At 33.5% G+C, this 19,851-nt stretch overlaps 1 protein-coding gene across 1 annotated transcript; it reads right to left on the reverse strand.

Moving 5' to 3' along the window:
- Positions 1-15: 15 nt before the first annotated feature.
- LOC103575881 (neurexin-3) lies at positions 16-17,955 on the reverse strand. The gene is made up of 23 exons (XM_008555861.3): positions 16,599-17,955; positions 9,725-9,872; positions 9,499-9,642; positions 8,643-8,803; positions 8,327-8,353; positions 7,647-7,805; positions 7,427-7,576; positions 7,184-7,291; positions 6,855-7,047; positions 6,557-6,748; positions 6,344-6,487; positions 5,551-5,768; positions 5,045-5,153; positions 4,650-4,972; positions 4,285-4,576; positions 3,929-4,222; positions 3,674-3,852; positions 3,251-3,422; positions 2,731-2,978; positions 2,499-2,616; positions 2,086-2,253; positions 1,848-2,004; positions 16-1,235 (listed from the first exon to the last, which is right to left on the reverse strand). The coding sequence occupies exons 1-23, from the start codon at positions 17,193-17,195 to the stop codon at positions 812-814; spliced, it is 4,725 nt and encodes a 1,574-aa protein (XP_008554083.1). The 5' UTR covers positions 17,196-17,955; the 3' UTR covers positions 16-811.
- Positions 17,956-19,851: the final 1,896 nt, after the last annotated feature.

Consider the following 19,851-nt stretch of genomic DNA (forward strand, 5'->3'; position numbering starts at 1 on the left):
AAGCTTCATAATAAAATTTCGCATTTCAGAAAGAAAAAAAACAGTTTATTGATAGAGAGGTTATTGGTATCAGTCCGATTCTCGATATCCACTTCGTGGATGTGAGTCAATGTTCTTTTGTACAAATATCATGTGCAAATCCTGCAACAACCTTGTCTTAGAATCTTGCATTAATATCAGTCGAAACGACCCACGAGTTTTTAAATTTTAAAGGTTAGGTCTTTTCCAAAATTAATATGTCAATTTTATTGTTGTTAAACTTCTTAAATAGAAAATTAATTTTTCCAGTGAAACTCATTTTCCATCAAGTAATAAGTTTTTTTTTTTTTAATGATTTTCACAATATTAAAGCTTATTTAACTTAAATGTTTATTTATGTACCCAAATGTAGGGTTAGAATACTCAGTTTATGCGCAGAATCGCACTTTACCTTTGCGCATGTACAGTTGAAGGACAGAGTGGGAGAACACTTCCCCTGCTGTCGGAGGAGAAATGAAGGGAAGTCAAAGTTACAGAACTAAAAAGTTATAGAGACTTTACTGTAGTTCCTATCAAAAGATTCTTGTGATCAATGTCTTGATCAGCAACTTGTGATGGAAATTGTTACATGGGTATATTAGAGAAAAGACAGACAAAAAATGTCGGTCTGCTTAAAAGTGTGGAATTTAATATTGCACATAAGTTAGAAACGTTCAATTTTTTATTTATTTACCAATCCATTATCTATAGGTCAATAAACAGGTTTTTACAATCATAGCTAAGAGTACAAATGAATATTAGTTAATCTCAGATATTTTTTATTCTCACATTGTTACACGTACCATTCTTTGATATCTTTCATTTCTCGCTTTCTTCCGTTTTTACTAATATTTGAATTCGTTTTTGAGGCGGAGCCAAAGTGATGGTCATTGTTCGTTCCACTTAAAAGCGCAGAATTAGGGTCTTGGCAGAAAATTTTTGTTTCGTCTATTTTATAGCTAGTTTCTGGACGATTTTTGAACTTCAATATTAATAAAATTATAAGGACTATAGCGATAAGAGCTCCCGCAATTATGGCGATAATCAGAGCAGCATTTTTTGCGGCATCCGAATGAATGGCTGGTACTTTTGGTAACTCTTTTGTTTTAGGCGGGGTTGGAACTGGTGGATAAGTTTCTGATTGATATGATGATTGATCATCCTCCTTCGGAGACTGAATAATTGGAGTCGTCGTTTCAGGAAATGGAGTTGATGTGCTAAAGGAAAGCATAAAAAAAGTTCATTAAAATAACTGTTAAATAAAATTGTTATTGTTCTCTAAGATTTTTTTTTTATCACTATAGTAAGATAAAGTAAAAATTTAGGAATCGTGTATGGTCGGCTTTATTCGGATGGTTTCGTTAACAGTTTATTCATGGACGTATACGAACAGCTGTCATTCTAACCTTAATTTTCAGTTTATCGCCCGCGCGCGCTTGCGCAGAATACGTGAGACTTTTTCTCATCACGCGAGTAAACTAGAGCGTAAAAATTAATACGGTTTGGCTAAGTTCGGGTAGTTCTGGATCTTTTCGGCATTCATCGCCATTTTTGCTCAGCTACATCTGTCATTGTTTACAAAATTTGATAATAAAAACAAAGATGGAGACATTCGTTTGTAAAATTTTGTAGAAATATCAAAATAAAGTATAAATGCGTTATTACTGAGTGAGCGTATATTATTGAAGTTTAAAATTTCTGTGTCACGCATGCGCCGAAGCGTGAGACTTCTTATCACATGAGCATTGTTTCAGAACAATGGACAATAGAGTTAGTGGACTTAAAACTTCAAGTTAATAAAAAAAAATAAGTAGAGTCAAAAATTCTACCTGTATATGATTATTTCCTTCTCTGTACTCGACACATTGGCATAAACAAAAGTTGTCATTGAATACTTTGTAATTGTAGCTATTTCGGTAGATGTCAATGTATCATTTTGACTGGTGAAGATTTCTTCTTGAGTCGTGAAAATCGATGAACTTAATTCTGGTAGCAGAAAAAACAATGTTACAGCAATTTCGAGTGTTTGCGGACATATTCAAAGAATGAAAAAACGGCCATTCTTACCAGGAACAGCGGTCACGTAAACTCCCATAGTACTCGAATCACCCGATCCTTCGGAACAATCTTCTTCATCATCACATGAAGCATGGTTGCGACTGTTATCTTTCGTCTTTGGTTTAAGGTGGATTGGCGATTTTGTTGGTGCGATATACACAGGAGTGATCAAATCATCTAGAATTGTGTATTAAAAAACGCTCGTAATTAAATATAGTAATTTAATTTAAAAGGGATTTAATGAGCTACAAAACATATTTGACAGTAGAGGAACACATTTGAACAGCGCGAAAATTTGAAGGGGGCGTACATGGATTATTGTCCATGTTCGCTGGTTCTGCTTGCTGTGTATAAAAATTTTGACTCCACGTCCTATCGGATCATCTATTTCGATAGTAAAATGATTTAGAATTTTTTTTTACCTGAATTAGGGTCATAGATAGGAATACAGCCATCATCTTCATCATCGCCTACGCACCCACTTCCAGCTCCAGAGAATATAAGATCATCTACTACGCCCGGAAACCCAGATGCTGGTGTCTGAAAATCACATGTTAATCATAACACAGTAGATGAAAATGGACATTTATAAATTCTCTATCCAAAAGATGATTTTTCAAAAATAGTGAATTCCGTTGGAGCACAATTGCTTACCTGCTGCATCCGCTGTAAAGGTGAGATCTTATCTTGAAGACTTCCTGGTGGTAGTTGTTGAACATCTCCTCGTAGAGAAGACACGAGTCCATTTTTTCTTCCCGCCTTAAATTCAAATATTCGGGCGCCATTTATAACAAGCCCTGAAATAACCCCTAAGAAAGCTCTTTCGATTTTTCCTTTACTTTTATTCCACCTGCCTCCAACATGGATAATCGATTGACCATCATGGACCATTGATTTAAAATCTATAACAGTGAATAATGTCGATGCATACATTCGAAATAATTATAAACAATACGATTTGAAATTTAATTAAACCTGACTTTGAAAAAAAGTAGATCATTGAATATAAAAATTTAATTTAGAAATATAATCAAACGTCAGATTTTGTAGCTTTGACTCGAGATCTTAGCTGTATCGAAATGCCTTAAGGTAAAGTATTTAATATAACCACGCATGTGTAGGAATTATGCAGTTAATCGATAATCTTATAAACAAAGTATACGAACATCCGTACCAGAGTAGTAACTTGATTGAATGTCATAATCATCTACTTGAAGAGTACTGTTGGAGCCGTTCCTGGTAAACCGCACAACATGATATTGATTGTCGTTGATTTTTACGCCTACTTCACCAATAGCGTGATCATTTGTACCGATGTTGTAAACGACAAATATATTACCCTCCACCTGGAATTAATATATAAATCAACGCAAAACAAATGCATGTAACCCAAATTTATCGCGGGTCATATGGTCAATACAATCTAGAAAATTCCAAGGAAGAAACATTTAAAATACGCTACGACATGTCAATGAGGATTGATTCCCCCCACCCGTACAAAGAAATTAATGGGTGAGTAGTTCATTTTTGATGAGTAACCTTTCATGACAAAATGTAAATATTAAAACGAAAATAGAATAATTTGGATGATACGAACAATTTCTATTTCAAGATATTCATCATTATTTGACGATTCGACTCGCAGTATAACAGCATCATTAACACTTGTTACGAATCCCAAAGCTATTATATTTTTGGTTGATTTCAATTTATGACTATTAGGAAGAATATATGTGATGATTCCTTTGCCGGACCCAAATTCATAAGCGACTCCTTCTGCAAATATTTGGAGAAATTAAAAGTGAGGCGATTATACATTCGATATTTATAATTGACTAATCAAAGAACGTACCATCGCTGCAAGTTGGCCCACTAAAGCTCGTCATATCACAGTCACACATATAACTGTCGAACCTTTGAATACATCGGCCACGATTTGAACAGATTTCGTAATGGCACTTTTTAATAACATGCCCATTGTTGTCGTCTGTACATCCAGGTTCGACTAGGGAGCTTGTTACGATTGCATCAGTAACGAGGTCAACACTTTGACCACTGAGTTCAAAAGAAGCTAAGCAACCTTGGAACCCGTGACGACTCAAAATAAATTTTGAAAGTTGGGTATATTGTGTTTTTTCGACGCCCCCTGAAAAAGCAATTGAGTCATCGTAGGTTTCAGTGATTTTTCAGGTAAATTTCAATATTTACCAATGTAAAGTATCCCATCCAGGTCCAAATTTTCATTGCTTCCTTGACTAAGTGTCATCGTAGCATTGTCATCAACTACTAAGGTATGTTTTTTTGGCGCCGGTCGACTCACAGTGACTGAATGCCATTTCCCATCATTAAGCCTTGATTTAGCTGAATCCCTAATGCGAAGAACTCCGTCTCCAAGGTCGACTATATAATGAACGTGACCATCCAGGAGCTCAATAGCAATGAAATCTTTCCCTTTCCCAGCATTAAATAGAATCAGTCCATTCGCTTCCTTCGTTCTAAACTGATAAATAATGTTACAGATAAGAAATCATTGAGTATGATCACGATTGCCTCATTAGGAATATGGTTCTTACCTGGAAGTATACGTTTGTTTCAACGTACGCTTTTAGGATAGGTAGTCCTAAAAATGTGTGCTTTGACGTGAATGCAACTGGGCGAAGAACTCGGTGAACTCGTTTTTCAAATTTTCCAGTCACCCTGATGATAGGCGTGATACCTTGATGGACATAGTCACGAGTTCCGGAGTTCCTAGCAAGTTCAATATAGGGACTCCCATTAAACCAGAACTGTTTGAGATATCCACTAAAGTGGGCAATCTGCGGACCAGTGTGTAGATAACCACCAAGATGGATAGATCGGAATTCCAAAATGGCGTTATTTTGAAATGGTGTTTCAACTGCAAAAATTAATTGAGCTGAAAAGTTATTGCTTATTACACAGTTAATAGCTACAGCATTATTTCACTTACCTTGAATAGGAAGATTTTTATCTATTGAAAAGCTGATTGAAGTAGCTCTTCTGGAGAATTTTATGTTATGCCAATTATTATCGTTTAAATCTTGTCCAGATTGCAATATCTGAAAAAAAAAAGAAATTTAATTTAATTGTTTCTTACTTTGTTTTCTTTAATGCTCATTAGATTATAACCCATAATAATGTTAGTAAATAAGCACTGAAATGTATACAGTTCATAGCATTTGTGACTCGATATTGAAAACGTGGTTTTTTGAATTTTTGAATTTCCATAGCGGATCCGAATAACGGTTCATTACGGTAAATATAGTACATTACCGTATTGCTACGGTAATTTTTCGCGCTCTACGGTAAATTACAGTAGTTTTGCAGTAAATTCGCAATTGACCCAAAAATACCGAAATTTACTGTAAAACAACGTATTTTTACCGTAATGCTCCTGAATACCGTAAATTATGATAATTTTTAATAGAAACCTATTTTAAGTAATATATTTCTCACCTTTTCTTGATTTTGTATAGAAATCCGTAATTTTGCAATTCCTTGATCTAAAAATATCTGCAAGCAATCCGAGGAAGTTTCTAAACTTGTAGCTAACAATAGTCCGTTTTGTTGAGACGTCCGAAACCGCACAGAAATTTCTTCCGCTTGCGTTTTTGAATCTTCCGGCATCAGAATAGTCATTTGTTGACTTCCATTTAAATGTAATATCGACGCATCTAAAAACAAGCATAGATTAATTTGCATGCCTTAAGCGCGGAGCGCTAAGACTATGCTCTGCACTCGCCTGAAAATGAAAAATTCGAATTCGTCATGTTAAATTGTATTTAAATTAATAATACACACATAAATAATATAAAAACAAAGTATTGTTACAAAGAAAAATTATTAAAGAACAGATTTTATACATTTTTAAGATCAATTACGATTTTATGTAAAATATTTGTTTTTAGTGCGTTTAATTCCTTAGGAGTTCGTGGGTTTGTAAACATTATAACTTTCGAAAAATACAATTTTCCAACCTAATTTTTTTTTAAAATCTTCACATGGTTAATGCGAAGATCCCTATAAAAATGGTAGCTGAATATCTTATGGATTAATGATAATTAATCTTTTTAGATAGGCAGCCATATCATAAACTCTACACTTTAAACAGCCATATTACTTATTTTTTGTAATATACATTTTTCTCAAGAGATGGCGCATCAGAGATTAATTGAAGAAGACTCTTTGCTGTATGTGAATTTATGAATTAATCTACATTATAACTCTATTTTAACATAAGGTACTTTACCTTTACTGCATGTCGCTCCAATGAAGTCAGTAAAAGTGCAATCACAATAGAATCTATTCCACCCTTCGATACATTCACCACCATGCATGCAAGGTTGGGATGAGCAGAAAGCAGCCTGGACATGACAAGCTGGTCTGACTGCCCCTGTTGATAAACATATATTTTCAACTCATTGATCAGCAGAACATTTGTAATCAGATATTGCTTTCCTACCAGAATCTTGTTGTTGCGCATATCCAGCGATATCTATCGACTGTCCACTCATAACTAAATCCCGCATACACCCTACGAATCCTTGTCGAAAAGCAGTGCTCCAAAATACAGGTGGTATAGTTGCAGAAGAAAATGGCACACCAATTCCACCAAGGTAAAATAGGCCATCCAAATCAAGCTGTGTAGCATCACCTACAAAGCAACATATTAACTGATTAATCGGGGTGAAAACAATGACTTCCCGACTTTACGGACAATTGTCGATTTTCATAGCAGAAGTTAAAGAAGTAAGTCTTACCTGGTGTTTCGAATTCACTGGTTTCTCCATCGACAGATACTCTTCCATTACGATCAACTCGATGTAGTGTTACATTATGCCAAACGCTATTATTTACTCGATGTTTAGATGCTTTTATTTTCATATACCCACTTCCAAGATCGATATGTAAGTACAAATGACCATCTAGTAGTTCAAATCCGAATAGGTCTGTCTGTTAAATTAACGGTGACCGAATAAATATAGAATGAAATTATGAGTTAATACATGAGTAAGATTGAACTAGCTAGTCAAGAAAGTGAATGTTCATACACTCAACTACGATTTCAGATAATAATTACAATACGTACACGTGATGAGGTCCCACTTTGACTGTACATGACCACACCATCCGGTTCGTTCGTTCTAATCTTGAATGATATACTTCCAGATTTCGAACTTTTCCATGGAGGCAACACCTGTTATAACGGAAAAAATTTTAGTCAAATAAACTGAAAGATTCTTGGCTTTCTTTGCATTCATATAATATACACAAAAATATCCTGAAACAAATATATACTAAACAACTCGGTTTGCGAAAATCATATACTTACAAGATGTGAGTCCCTCGTTGTAAAGGTTATAGGATCGGACTTTGGTTCTCGACAATGAAATTCGAGTCTGCCCCAAACAGTTACTTTCGGCAAGCCATGCTTAGCTGCTTCAATTAATTCCATCTCGATGTTATCGGTTTTAAAGAATACCTGCAATGCAGATTGACAGTATTTTCATTGACAATTTCGGGCTATGATAGTATTTTCGTTGGAGATTTACCTTCCGAAGACATCCAACAAAATTCGTCATTCCTTTAATGCCTTGAACAGAATGAGCATCGTCACTTCCACCGACTAGCAATTGGGAACTTGATAAATGGGTAAATGAACCGGCTGTATGTGCATGGTCTGCATAAATCCCGTCCACGATTGCTGACAGCTGCAAGCACCAATACAAAATTTTAGGATCAGACAAGAACGAATTTAATTTACCAAATTACAACTTTATATCCCTCTACAACATCTGCTTTTTTCAACTAACTGCTCAATGAAGATGCAGCTCAGACTTGCTGCAGATTTGCTTAAGATACCTGGACATGGCTGCCCTCTTCGTTACTTCGCGAGTCTATTCGGCATTAGTATAGTAAATTGGGTGGCGCCCACTTAATGTTCGATATAATATAATCGAGTGATAGAATTGTTAATTGTTAGCACTTTAAATTTGAATTAGAACCACTGGATTTGCTAAAGATACTGCATTTGAACTTGGAATGACTCGGAGATAAAGAAACTCGATATCTTAAGCAATTCTGCAGCAACTCTAACCGGACATTGTTATAGTATGTATGTTAGTTAAGAATTGCTGCAGACTTTCTACAGATTTCCGTAAGTCTTTAAGAAGAATCTTTAGCAAGGATTGATGAAATCTTTGGCAAGTATACTTATAGAATGCTTATTTACCTTGCAAAACCTCGTTATAGACGAAATCTGAAAGATAAAAATATCATAAGATGAGTATCAAAAAATTATTAACAATTATACGAATTATCTTAACTCTATGGGTTGTCAAATCATTCCAAATATTCCTGTTATTAGGTTATAGAACGCACCTAATGCGGCGCGTTATGAGGTGCGCAAAAGTTTAGAACCTAAAAATCAACGAATGCTAAAACCCGTATTGGCGCGAGAAACTACCACTAGATTTGCAGTTTACTTAGAAAATTTGTAAATGAAATAATTTAACAACCCTTCTAGTTAGTATATTTTAAATGCTTACTTCTTGAACGCGCCTTTGAATGAGAATTTTGTGCCATTGATTATCATCGAACCTCGTTTTCATCGGTTTAATGTGAAGATCCAATCTGCCATTCGTTAACACCATCTCGACTGCCGCTCCGCCATCTCGAAGTGATATCGTTAGATAGTCACTTTTTTGGCCTGTAATGAAATTTTTTATTGAAAGACTACATTCTAACGGAATTGAATGTTCTTAAAAGTACTCCAAGAAACGCGCTCATTTAACAGTAGAAGGGAACCCACAGTCATAAAACTAATAGTTCACCTCTATAGCTGACCAGTCTTTTAAAATTTGTCCAAATTGAACTTCGGTAAAAATTGACTTGGTAGTGATGCGAATCTGACCCGTCAAGTCGTTTTTCACTGTCACGTCATGGTCACAAGACCGTCAGCGGATCGTTCCTAAAATGGTAAAATTACAAACTTGAACTTTGGTACAAAAGTTCTCGACAACATTACGGATCCCCTACAATCGGCATTTTTTTTTCGGAAATCAACTCCGAGGGGGATCACTTCACGAAAGCTAACGTCAGCTAGAGTACCATCGATGAGGAAACAAACGTCCAAATCAAATTCGTATGCTTTAATGTTGGCTTCAAAAGTAGGCCCTTCGTCAAATAGGGCCTCGACCAGTATTCAATTCTACTGTCCTCTACCATAAAATTATAAAGGGTTGGACCTAGTCACCACCATTCATTTTGCGGTTTAAAATAAAGCAATGATTTTCTGTTCAATTTCATTTGGGTATAGAAGTTTTACTTCAAATATATCCAAACAGTAAATTCAAATTCGCGAACAAGTTATTAGTGTACAAAGTAGAAGTTTCTTCTACTCACCTGAGTAAAACAACAGTCCATTATGCTGACGAGTTTTGAACTGAATCGAAACAGTTTCTTCAATACTGTAAATAGGGTCCCCATTACTCAAGTCGATTTTCAAGAAATCGCCTCCTCTAAATGATGCTTCAGCAGGAATTTTATCTGTAGAATAAGGAGGTCTGAATTAGAACTTCTAATATCAGACCTAAATGTGGTGTTTGATGCAAAGAGTCCAAAAACATACCTTTTTCACAATATTGGCCTTCGAACTCGCCGTTTCGACACTCGCAAATAGGGCCAGAGTCTGTTGATATGCAAATCCCATCATGTTGACAAGGAGAATTGTTTTCACATACATCAGTTGAATTTCTCAAATTCATATAACGAATTCCCTGAAATAAATCACACAATTATGACTCGCTAGAATAATGTTTCACATTATATTGAAATTTTTAGGCAATGTTCTATTCATTTAACAAAATTGTCTTAGATTATATCCTATTGTAACAAAAACAAAACGTATGCTTTCACGGTCGTTATTATTTCTGTGTTGCAGTTTTTAGTTCATTTCACAGAAATCTAGCTTTAGTTCTTATGGTGAACTATTTATAGACTTTTAGCATAATCTACCTTAACAAATCGATTAGATTTCCAAAGACCCCTGATTTTAAAATTTAGATGTTCGTGTATAGACAAAAGCTTAATACTATTCACTCACTCATTAACGCGCTAATTCACTCATTCGCCTGTTCACGAGATCTACGAAACCATAGGTTTTGCTGACTTTGAATTTGGCAAACACATCCCTTTCATGGCATAGACATTCAGTACCAATAGATTGCGTGTAGCTCCTATTCAATGGGATTTCTGCCTAATTACTATAATGGCGTGTTTAGGAAAAGGACAATAAGTTCACTTACTGCTTCTTTCCTAAGCATGGCAGTATATCCCCCCCCCTTCCCTGTTGTTATGGCAACGGTTGCTATGGAAATAAGTTCTTGGCAACAGTTGCTTTGTTAATGGTCGATATGACCTTTGGCTCTTCATAACCTATCGCGGGATATTTTAAACTATAGATCATTCACGTAAAATTTGGCAGATATATTTCTTTCATACCGGAAGTACTCTCACTCACTGAGATATAATTTTCTGAATATTATATCCTACTTGTAATAGCTTTTCACCTTTCAAAGTATTCTATTTTCAGCACTTTCACTCTCTCTTCCTTGTTCTCACCAAAAAAGTTTTTATTGAATACATTTTAGTTACATATGAAATTCTAATATATAGTGTTGATGTATAAAAGAGAAATACGTCACTCATCACGAGATCTCTGGAACCATAGGTCCTATTGATTCAAACATATACATTCCTATCATGACACAGGCACCCACCAATTACGAATTTTATGAAATTATCCAATACTAATTTTGTATTGGATGATATGGTCATTGGTTGGTTCTACACGGAGAGAAAATTATGGTAACAGTTACAATATATTATGGGAATGGTTCCCATACTGCATGGTAACCGGTTTTTTTCAAATGTTGATTATAAGAACGGCACCCAGATATATTATGGTAATCATTCCTATAATTATGGGTATAATTCCCCCATGGTATCGGAATAGTTCCTATGGAATTATGGTAATGGTTACTATAATATTATGGTAATCGTTACCATAATATTATAGGAACCGTTACAATGTGGTTATAGGATTGGTTCCTATTTGCTTATGGGAACTATTCCTATGAGTATGGTAATCATTACCACGATTCTTTCACATGCGATATGGGAACTGTTACCATAATGATAGGAATTGTTCCCATACTTATGGAAGCTTTCCCAGAAAGTATGGGTCTATATCCCATAATCCCAAGTAATCATTACCATAACGGTATGGGATGATATTTCATAAACGTACTAGGAACAGTTACTACAATTTTTTCTCTGTATACGCAACGGTTACTGTGGCATAAAGAATGAAAATTTGTAATGACCTACGATCCAAGAAAATCAGTAGTGTTAATTCTTCTTTGTTGATTGACTCTAATGAGAGTTTTTCGGGGCGTAAAAAATCGCAATCTACGTTTTTCGACCAGAAGACCTACATATTCAAAATTCACCAAAAATATTAATCACAATACGTGAAAATTGATGGCCTATATTTCGTTTAGAATGTAACTCTTCTGCTCTCTTTAATTTGAAATAGTGAAAATAGTGACTATTCACTGTTTACTAGTGAAAAGTATGCTACTAATTCAAATAGTGGTATACTTTTCAATGGCAATAAGTGACTATTCACTGCCAAGTAGTGTTTGTCACGTAATTTTCACCAATTCGTTGTTAAAAAGTGGGATTTGCAAGGGTGGAAGAATGCAAATTTTTACGGTTTTTAAACAAAAGACTAACAAGCTCGAAATTGCAAATACGACGAATACTACCGTTGATACGGAAAATTTGATCTCTTGAATTTTTTTAGAAAATCGACTCATAAAGGTTTGCAGGGGGATAAAAAATAAAAATTTCACATTTATTAACCACAAGATCGTCAAAATGCAAAATAAAGTAAGTTGTTCTTTTCGACTCAGAGTGTCTTTAATCGCATGATTTCAAATCAACAGAAAAGTTGACGGCTAATAAGATCTTTTGATTGCTGTAAAAACTGTCGACATTTGATAAAAAACTCGACTTCCGGAATCGTGGTGAAAATAATAATTTTCCAAATTTTCCAAAGATCTTCGGTTTTAATATAAGGAAGTTAAAAATTTTAAAGTAATAAGAAAATGTATTTTATACTTATACGTAATATGATGCACTATCCCAAATTGGATGATAAAAATATACATTATATAAGAGGGTATAAAGTTCCTGGAAAAATCAATTAATGCTATTTTAATAATATTAGGTTCAATAAGTAATATTTTTCAGATAAATATTCTTAGTTCGGGTTAATTAATGAAATTCTGTACTTTACATCGTTTTCGGGCCCCAGAAATTAGAGAGTTTCAATACTCGATTATTTAGGAATTTTTTAAAGACGGATATGTTACTTGTTAATTGCAATTTTTTCATACATTCCATCGATCAAATTAGGTATATATATAATCTAAAATCGTAATTTGGTATGCTATATTTAACTGACAAGACTGTACTTTAACTTCGTTTCTATATCGATTTTCTTTACTTTGCCACTGAACCAATTGATAATGTTTTTTGTTATTTTTTTTTTAAACATACTCTATCAAAAAAATCGATTTGGGAGTGCATGGGAACCCATAGGAATCCATATAGGAAACTATGGATTTATCCATAGGAATCCATAGAATCTATGGGGGGATATGAGATGGATTTGTGTATTCCATGGGTATCTGGATTCCCATATGGAAAATCCTCATAGGAAATGGTGCGTATATGGGTTCCTAAATAGGGACAGCATAGGAAACTGGGTATCTAGATCCTGACATACGAACGACAAAAAATTGGATGTATGAATTTCTTTGGGAAATTCATATCGGAATTGGGTTTCTATATAAATAATTTTTATTGAGTTCAGGGTATCTGAATTTCTATGTCTGTCGTATATTGATACGTATATATGAATAAAAGAACAGATTAATATTCTATTGGCAAGATATTTTTTAACGAAAAATTGATTAATTCATGCTCTTTCTATGAGTTTTTGTACAAAGTAATTCATTTATTAATTTTCTCAAGAAGTATAACATCTGTATAGTAATCAGAAATGATTTTAATAAAACGCTAAATTAGGAGTCACAAGATTGCACTCCAAGTTTATGAAAACCCATATGCTTTTTATGGTTTTTGTATAACGTAACGTTTTTGTTAATTTTCCTAATTCCTAATCCATACGATTCCCATGTGGATTTTGACATAGTGCAATTCTTATGGGAAATCAAGATGACAATCCTCATGGGAACCCATACTAGATTTCTTATATGAAACCATATGGGAATTCATCCAAAAACGCCTAAGAGAACCCACATAGGAATCTATATGATGATATTGTCTTGCTTCAAGTACACGTTCAAACACATGTGCAAACATGTGTGCCGCGTCGGCGTGAGACGATAGTATCTCTCTTCTTTGATCATGTGCCACTTTAACTTCACCCACATTTCAAATCAAAAGTAATAAACAATTGAGGTGTCAAGCTTCAATACTAACTTATTCATCTATAATTTCAATAGTTATAACAAAATTTTGGTAAATTAAACCCTTGGTGTTGACCCGAGTAGCATTGTCTTAAGCAAGTTACTTGATGATGTCCTTCAGCAAGTTTACTATGGAAGATTTAAACAAGACTTGAAGAAAATGGATTTCATACTTGCCAAATATTTCATCGTCTTGTTTAAGATTCTTCTTCAAAACTTACGGAAGTCCGTAGAAAGTCTGCAGCAATTCTTAACCAACATACGTACTGTATAACAATGTCTGGTCAGACTTCTCGCAGAATTGCTTAAGATATCGGGTTTCTTCAAGCTCGAATGCAGTACCTTCAGTGAACCCAGTGGTTCTCATTTCAATTCAAAGTGCTAACAATTAACAATTCTATTACTCGATTAAATTATTTTCAACATTAAGTGGGCGCCACCCAATTTACTATACTGATGCTGAATAGACGATTCACGGCAGCCATGCCCGGTATCTTAAGAAATTCTGCAGCTAGTCTGAGCTAATGCTTCACCAAATATTGCTACAGATTTACTTGAGGTATCTTATGGAAATTCTTTGCCTCAGACTTGTTCAAGACGATATAGACTTGCTAAAGACGATACAGATTCACGTAAGATTTGCATATCTATCCATTGCAAAAATATATATTTTCAATGATAATTTGAACATGGATTCAAAAATTGACCCTAATTTGTCTATTTTTGATGTTTACCGTTTTTTCATATATTTAAATTGCAGTGTTTTGATATAAACAATATATATGGGATCATTTTTTAGTTAAACGTTATTTAAATATAATACCTGGCTCAATAAATTATTCAAATATCGATTCTTCGAAATATTCGCATTCAAATATTTTTTTTTCAATTTCTATTCAGACCCGATTGGTTAATTTTTTATCAATGAAAATTTTCAAATTTTTTTTTGAGGACAGTAAAGAATCAAAGGTGAGTGAAAGAACAGACTTTGAATTCCGAGAATTTCAAAGAGAGACCTTAGTGTTACTAATAAACAACCAAAGAAAACAGAATCTCAAAGGGACCTTTGGATAATGAAAATAGCATTCTAAGGACTTGAAAGGACAAAGGGAGACTAATATTGTCATTTCCGTCACTACACACTGAGAAAAAAAAATGACATTCATGGAATTTTTTTTTCTTGTTTCCATAAATATTAAAAATAAGTTCTATTTTTATAAAATAAATTGATAGTTCTTCAGGGGCCCATTTTGCCCCACTTTCCCTTAATAGGAAAATGGAGGGGGAAATGGGCCCCTTAAAATTTTGAGTGCCTCGACCAATTTTGGGGCGAAATGGGTCCCCAAAATTTAAGGGGCCCATTTTGACCCCCCCTCTCTTCCCTTATAATTAAAAATTAGGAAAAAATTGTTCTATTGAGAAAAAAAATTTGTTTTCATAACGAAATGAAATTTCTCATTGGTATTGATAAAAATGTGAAATATATAAATTTTTTGAAAAGCTATTTCAATAAACTGTTAAATATTTAGATTTTATCATTTAGTTGTGTAAATTAATATTAAAGATGACAAACATCGATGAATAACTTAAGGTTATAAAAAACATGATTTCCAATAAGCCATCGTAGCTGCGCGTGCTGTAGGTCATAAGTCTCGCGTGATCGGTCTGGGTTCGATTCTGAGGCGGGGAAAGTATTTATTTATAAATAAAATGTTTATTGAGGTGAAAAACTTATTTAAATGACATTAGATAAAAGTCATGTCTAATAATATTTTTTTGATAAAATAAAATTTTTTTCTTAGAGTTTAGTAAGTAAGGGGAGGTGGGGCAAAATGGGTCCCTTAAGAAATGAGGGCTTATATGTAATGTCAGCCCATTTTGCTCCCAGGGGTCTATTTTGCCCCCTTCCATTTCGCTTAATAGGGAAAGGGGCAAAATGGGTCCCTTAAATTTTGGGGGTCCCCCCACCCCTTCCTCTAAATAAAATATTTGAATAAAGTCATTATTTTTCTTTATTGAAAAAATACACGGAAAAAATAGAATATTAAAAATGAATAAATAATAGGGAAAAGTTGAATCTGTTATCAATAATTACTATTATGTGCTTAATGCAAAGTAGTTTACGAATTTTTGTAGATTCCTAAAAACTATCAATTATTTCAAAAAGTAAAATATTATTAGTTTTAGGTATAAGTGACTTATTAGTGAAAGTTTATTAATTCATGGCAGAATCTATTAAAAAGTAATGATTGGTCAAATTAATAATTGCTATCTTAGATACTAATTTTTCCGGCCGAAAATTGCAAAAGTTACAAACTTTTATTTTATAAATTCGATATCACTGACCAATTATTAGCTTAAAATATCATTTATTCATCATTATAAATTAATTTACAGTATACATAAATCGAATAAGCGGTAAATAATAAAATGAAAAATTAGTATACTAGATACTGATTTTGTTGCTCATAAAAATACCGAAAATTTTTAACTCTTATTTTATAAATTCTATCCCATTGACTAATAATTTATATAAAATGTTATTTATTCGTTATTATAAATTAATTTATTATATACATATATCAAATAAGTGGTAAATAATAAAATGAAAAATTCGTATACTAGATCTTTATATATTAATATGTACGTTTACTAATTTTTCGGTTCCTCATTTTTAAAATTTTTCTGTTTATTTGAATAGTAACAACTAGATACCAATTTATCGATTCTTTTTCATATTAATATTAATATACGAAATTACAAATTTAGCTCTTCTGTGTATCAAATTTTAATATAAATAATAGCCATTTTGTAATATATATAATGATCCTAGTTTGATATTAGTATCGAATATACTAATTTTAAGTCGAATATAAACTACAACCTATTAAAATTTTGAGCATTATTTTTTTCCATGCAGTCGAAATGATGTAGTATACTCACTCGAGGATAACGAGGTATGATTTCTTGTCGCCTTGATATCACATTGTCATCATTAGCATAAATAAGGTTCCTTATTGACCCTCTAAATCTCGGTTCAAATATAACACTAGGTAATGCAAGTAACGTCAGTTTGCTATTGTACCAACTAGGCATACCACCAATGTAAACATCCGAATTACTAGTCAATTTTCCAAACTGAAATTCCTTTCCCCTTGACGTCGAAGTCCCACTAAAACTATCTACTATAAGAGTAGTATTTTCATTGTCTCTAAGGATTTGCACCTTGTGCCACTGGCCATCACCGAAGTCATGTCCAACAGTGACTATTTGGGCACCTCCACCGAGATTATACCTAAGCCTCACCGCACCCTCCACTAATTTTATTTCGAAAAAGTCATATGTCCCACCGTCGTCGGTATACAACAAGAGGCCACTTCCTTGGTTGGTTTTAAACTCTAATTCTAACGTAGCATTCACTGCGGCATTCCATTTACAAAATTGCGCATAACTAGTGGACGATCCCTCTAATAAAAAACTCCAAGCTCGTACAATCAGTATTATTAACAAAATCCAGGAATAATGCATATTTATACGCATGACGTTTTTAAATTATTATTTTTTTTGTTAAACTTATTTCAATTACATCTTGATAGCAGCGAATTACTGATATTGATTACTCCGCTCAAGTTTAGAATTACGTTGGATCTTAATAAATATAAAAAATCACTAAATCAAGTAGTAACACAGATATCACACGCGAAAAATTATTTATTTACTTATTTACAATAGATTAAGAACTTAATATAAAAAATTAACGGCAATAATAAAAACCATTCGAGTTATATTCTGGATAATTTGTAGGTTTGAAAAGATTTTTTGTTGATTGCCATATTAGTTTTTATCTAAATTTTAATAAATTATTTGAATCATCCCAATAATAGGACGCCATAGTCATCAGTTAATATTAACAGTTAATCATTGATATGCATTGCAGTCGATGAGAACATGATAAAATTTCATTTTTTTGAGTCGACTAAACAACGAAATAAAATAAAAAATAAAAAGGCAGCACAGAATTGAGGATCACACTTGAAGAAGAAGTAGTTGCACCCGAAAAAGGAAAATTATTTTTTTCGGTTCTTAATTTATAACTTATGTCTTATCTTTATACCTCATATTACTTTGCACTGGAAAACTACTTTTCAAAACCCGCGCATTTCAATAAAAAATTTAGTTGAGTGCTACACTAATGGTTAACCTTTATTCCAATTAAACATAATGTAAGTAATCGAAAATAGTCAATATAAAAATGTTGCCGGTTTGAACTTTATAGTCAGTCTCGGGGTTCTTACTGACGTGAAAGCATTTGGAGACATTGTTAAACCGAGATACAATATTGTTTCGAGCGCCGACGCTGAAAACTTTAGTAACACGCATGCGTTATTATCATATCAATATAACGTAGCATGAAATAAATAATCGCATAATTTATGACAAACTAGTCAAAAAGATCAAAACAATAGGGGTGTGTAATTAGTTTTTAAATTGAATGGTAATATTCGAATAGAATATTTAAACTATTGCACACCTCAAGCGCGACGCGCTTGCCTTACGATCGAATTTTATTTTTTCGACTAATTTACTCACTTTAAATCCTCTGCACTTTTTTTATTACACGAAAATAGGTTAATTGTATATTAGTACAAAGATAATTTCGTAAGGAATAATTTCGGCCGGTATTAAGTCGGTTTTTTATTCTATGGATTCAAGTTGATTATATTAAATATGATTTTATATAATCATGCGTGTTTTTGCATAAATCATGCAGTGTCATGAATCATTCATGACTGAGCTTGGTCATGCATGATATTGCATGAATCATGCATGACTATTCTTGTCCTATCATACATGATCATGCATGATTAAACATGGTTTTGCATAATCATGCGTACCTTTGCATGAATAGTTCAAAGTCATGAATGATTATTCATGAGTGATTTTGGTCATGCATGATATTGCATGACTATTCTTGCCATGTCATACATGATCATGCATGATTGAACATGGCTTTGCATAATCATGCGTGCCTTTGCATGAATAGTTCAAAGCCTTGAATGATTATTCATGAGTGATCTTGGTCATACATGATATTGCATGAACAATGCATGACTATTCTTACCCCATCATACATGATCATGCATGATTGAACATGGCTTTGCATAATTATGCGTGCCATTGCATGAATAGTTCAATGTCATGAATGATCATTCATGACTGAGCTTGGTCATGCATGAATAATGCATGACTATTCTTGCCATGTCATACATGAGTATGCATGATTGAACATGACATTTCAAATGATATTTTGAGGAAGTTCAGAAAAAAATCTAAAAATGGTCGACCCTACGGCAAACCCCAAAGCTTCACGCTATTTCCGATAAGCGAATAGGGTTCAAATATTATCACAATCTTCAACTAAATAAAATATTATTAATACAGGAGTCGCGTCATAAGCCCACTCATTGTGAACGCGTTGACTTATATTTCTATTGAAGATATTCCCTTCCATGACTATGAAAATAATCATGAACACACTCACGCGCTTGTAAGTTAGGGGAAGTGTGAGTTACTGCAGTCGACTGAGCAGAAGTGGGGGTTCATACATTCTTAGAATTCCTTTACACCCCCGTGACCGGATTTATAGCGCAACTACACTAGTTTATTATATGTGAACAATAAATAAAATAATTCGAAAAATACTTCTGAAAAATGAACTGCTGAGACCGGGATTCGAAACCAAAACTTAATGAATTGTAACAATATCATTCTGAAGATTTGAGATGATTCGAAGTTACAAATTGAAAGTGTGGTAGGCTTTAGAGGATTATAGTATTATTTTAAAAAAGGGATTTATTCCTCCATACGCTACTTCTGAGACATCAAGGACTTAAATATACTTATGTAGAATGGTAACCATTACTGTGTTACATAGAAACGAGGATTTTTTAGCGTCGAGAGTCACTGGGCAGAGTAATCCCCCAATTCTACATAGTAACGGTGGCTATGCCAGCATAGGACTGATTACCATTCTACATTGACGAGAGAACTATGCAAATGGACATCACTACAATGTTACCTAGTAATGTTTACCATGTTTTATTTATTTCATTTTTAGTAAATAAGGTTATGACAAAACAAACAACTCAGGTTACTATAAATAGATATATGTAGAAATTGAATTAATCTATTGAAA

Source organism: Microplitis demolitor, chromosome 8 (assembly GCF_026212275.2).
Source record: "Microplitis demolitor isolate Queensland-Clemson2020A chromosome 8, iyMicDemo2.1a, whole genome shotgun sequence".
In the NCBI taxonomy this organism is placed as follows: Eukaryota; Metazoa; Arthropoda; class Insecta; order Hymenoptera; family Braconidae; genus Microplitis; species Microplitis demolitor.

What these genes read in the sequence shown, in the direction of transcription:
- LOC103575881 (XM_008555861.3), bottom strand. Translation starts at nt 17,195, where the DNA reads ATGCGTATAAATATGCATTATTCCTGGATTTTGTTAATAATACTGATT. An exon ending in CAACGAGGGACTCACATCTT is followed by an intron (nt 7,292 to 7,426) that starts GTAAGTATATGA and finishes CCGTTATAACAG; the next exon opens with GTGTTGCCTCCATGGAAAAG. An exon ending in TAAAAATCTTCCTATTCAAG is followed by an intron (nt 4,973 to 5,044) that starts GTAAGTGAAATA and finishes TAATTTTTGCAG; the next exon opens with TTGAAACACCATTTCAAAAT.